General features: G+C 28.7%; 1 protein-coding gene across 2 annotated transcripts; it reads right to left on the bottom strand.

The window, feature by feature from the left end:
- Positions 1–38: 38 nt before the first annotated feature.
- On the bottom strand, positions 39–2,467 carry Snx16 (sorting nexin 16). Of its 2 annotated transcripts, XM_083056316.1 has the most exons (5): positions 2,107–2,467; positions 1,401–1,685; positions 827–1,135; positions 616–743; positions 40–557 (listed from the first exon to the last, which is right to left on the bottom strand). In XM_083056316.1, exons 2-5 carry the CDS (start codon positions 1,668–1,670, stop codon positions 518–520), a joined length of 747 nt encoding a protein of 248 aa, XP_082912442.1. In that variant the 5' UTR covers positions 1,671–1,685; positions 2,107–2,467; the 3' UTR covers positions 40–517. The 2 variants fall into 2 exon arrangements, with proteins under 2 accessions (XP_082912451.1, XP_082912442.1); XM_083056325.1 differs by lacking the exon at positions 2,107–2,467 and having other exon boundaries at positions 39–557; positions 1,401–1,783.
- Positions 2,468–3,336: the final 869 nt, after the last annotated feature.

Raw genomic sequence — 3,336 nt, forward strand, 5'->3', positions numbered from 1 at the left:
ATATATATATATATAATTTATTACTTTACTCTAAATTATAATTTATTTCTTTTTCAAAAAAAAAATATACAATTTCTTATATAAAATATCAAAGATTATGCAAAAATATTATAATTCATATATAAAAGTTTTTTTGTAATCTTTACACTTTCTTTGTTCAAGTTGAATATTTGAATTACTATATTGGAAAAAACTGTTATTATCTTTAAAACTTATATCAAAAAATCTTAAGATCTCTTTATATAAAATATCATTCGTGATTTATCTTAATAAATATCAATTATAAAAAATTTGTACCAAATGTTTAGTCAAATTAAAAAACTTGGAAGTAGAATTTTATATAAAGCTCATATACCGATAAAGTAATGCTAAAATAAAATATCCTGCCTCTAAAATATCACTCATAAATATTCTCTTATAAAATCTTATATATACTAATTTTTTTATAACAGCAATGATTTAAATTTTGTACAAATTAATTCTATCAGATCTAATATTATAACAGTCTATAAAGTTATTATTGAGTTGCACCACATTTTGAACAGGTTTGTCTTTCACTGAAAAAGTTTTAATGTTTTATAAAAAAGAAAATATTCATAATATTTCGTCGCTTACCTCAGTATCTGATGAAGCTTCTTCCGGAATTCATTGCACTGAGTTTTTTCAGATGTAAGTATTGCATCACGCTCTCTTAGTTGTTGTCTTAAATTATATATTGTATCTTCCAATGCTTCAAATATTGCCTGAAAAATTAGGCATTGCATTAAACAACACAAAATCTACTGTGATCTATATATAAATCTGATATACATGATATAAAACTCACTCTAGATTCCTCTGCTGTATCTGATAAGACAGGCGGTTCATCCAAACAGAAGAATTCTCTTACACACGAAACAGCTATGAGAATTGGACTACTTAATATGCCATTAACAAATGCTTGAAGTCCTTGTATCCTTTCTTCTAAAAAACTTGGAGCAAAATTATCCCCAAGCCATTTTTTTCTTGGTAGTGATAAATGGGTAATAGGAACTTTCTGCCTTTTTAATTGAGCTAATAATCGAACAAAGTCTGTGTATCTTCTAAACACAAACCAACAATCACCATTTTTCAATTCAACTCGAAGTTTGTAAACCTATAAATCAAAAAGAGAGCATATTTAATTTTAAAATACTTCAAATATGAATAAGAGCTCTCATATATTTCAGTTTTACATTTTAAAGTAAAACTTTATATATAATTAATAAGTATAAGATAAATATATCTTTGCATATATAAGATACAGTATTTGTATTTTTGTGTGTTATAATAATAGAAAAAATGTTACTGTCAATGTATAATTTAACAGTGCAAAGTAATAAAGAGGATAAAAGAGTTACTAATATACAGAATTAACTAACTGTAAATCTAGCTCTTTCCTCCATAATTTCATAACCAACAATAGGTATTCTCAAGTCATCGCTAGTGAGAGGCGATTGAAGAATATCTGAGTTGGTATTGCTATCATTAGGATAGTTAAATCGTTGCACAGTAAATGAATTTGAGTGGCCAGATCCATCTGAGTCAGGACTATCAAGAACTCTCACAGTACCTGCTTGAGAACTTCTTGCTTTACTAATTGCAAGTGTTACCTCACTGATGCATCCTACACCAGCCTCTGAATTGGACATTTTAACTCTGACAAACTAAACAAAACCATGCATACTTAAAATAAAAAAAAAAAGGTAAAGCTCAGTTACAATTATAAATAAATTTATACATAAATAATAAATAAATAAATTTAAGCATTCAAATTCCATTTCTTATGTAAAATACTATAATTAATATACAACATACATATTTAAGGTATCTATATATATATTACTGTTTGATTAAATATAAAGCAATAAATTTACATCAAATGCATTTGAAATTAATTTAGATCTAAATATTATATGTAAAATATTTATAACCACACACTTTTATAAATATGGATAATGATATACTTGTATAAAGAAGTTTTTTGCAGATTGAAAAAGCAATCTAATAAATTATTTCTAATAAAAATTAAATTCCACATGCTATGTAATTAATTTAACGGATCAAGAATATTTTAAACCCACTAACCTTAATTATTAATAGATAAATAGATTCAATTCTGTTTATTGCATTTTCATATTATTTCAATATACTCTATAATATTAGATCACAATTGCTTACGAAGACACTATATATGCATTAAACAATCATCTAATCAACAAAAATCCTCTTAATAAATTTTTTTGATAAACGTTCATTTGACATATTGAAAGTTTCCAAAAAATTCACGAACTTAAAAACTCATAAGAGAGTAAACTCGATAGAGTAAAAGAGGGTCTTAAGGCTCCTGGGTGCTCACCGCGGCCATATTGGAATCGTGACGTCAAGGCGAGAAATAATACGTTGAGATTTCTTAGATGCCATTTCTAAATAAAAACATATTTGCATAAAATAACACTTAAGATATCTTTAATACACTTCTAAAAAACCCCGAAAACTATCCTGCTCCCTTTATAATCAATTAACATCTGTAAAATGATCGAGATATCAGACTTTGACATGCGGAATGACTGCGCATGTGCAAAGACCAGACGGACTGGGCTTCATAATATTACATTTTACAGCTGTTGATTGATTATAAAGGGAAAAGGATAGTTTTCGGGGTTTTTTAAGAGTGTGCTAAAGCCATCTGAAGTGCTGTTTCATCGAAATATTTTTTTATTTCGAAATGGCATCTAAGAAATTTTAGCGTGTGTTTTCTCGCCTCGACGTCACGATTCCGACGAGGGGCTCGATTCTTGAATTCATTCGCAAGAGAAACGTATGCGCAAATTCGGCTCTTACAGAAAAGTTGCAAGTTGATTGGCTAAAAGCCATGCGATAGCCAATCAACTTGCAACTTTTCTGTAAGAGCCGAATTTGCGTATACGTTTCTCTTGCGAATGAATTCAAGAATCGAGCCCCAGGAGCCTTAAAGTTTGTTCATTTTAACTACGCTCGAATTACACTAGACTCGCAGATCTCTCTTTCTCTCTCTCTTTCTCTCTCTCTCTCTCTCTCTCTCTCTCTCTCTCTCTCTCTCTCTCTTTCTCTCTCTCTCTCTCTCGTTTAAAAAAAATTATAGATTTTTAAAAATATTTAATATTAATTTTAAAAATATATATTTAATTACATGCAATCAGGATATATGTAAGACTTTGTGCTTGAATGAACCGACCTTTTCAGAAAGCCGACCGAAGCAAGTTCTATATTTTCTTTATCGAAGCGCATCACAAGTGCTTTATTAAAAACATAAGGTTAAGTTCGAGGGTCTCCATC

The sequence above is a fragment of the Prenolepis imparis genome, unplaced genomic scaffold (genome assembly GCF_030444845.1).
Source record: "Prenolepis imparis isolate NDT839.2.m4 unplaced genomic scaffold, iyPreImpa1.0 SCAF_2, whole genome shotgun sequence".
Taxonomy (NCBI): domain Eukaryota; kingdom Metazoa; phylum Arthropoda; class Insecta; order Hymenoptera; family Formicidae; genus Prenolepis; species Prenolepis imparis.

What these genes read in the sequence shown, in the direction of transcription:
- Snx16 (XM_083056325.1), bottom strand. Translation starts at nt 1,670, where the DNA reads ATGTCCAATTCAGAGGCTGGTGTAGGATGCATCAGTGAGGTAACACTT. An exon ending in AGGAAAGAGCTAGATTTACA is followed by an intron (nt 1,136 to 1,400) that starts GTTAGTTAATTC and finishes TTTGATTTATAG; the next exon opens with GTTTACAAACTTCGAGTTGA. An exon ending in AAGCTTCATCAGATACTGAG is followed by an intron (nt 558 to 615) that starts GTAAGCGACGAA and finishes AAACTTTTTCAG; the next exon opens with TGAAAGACAAACCTGTTCAA.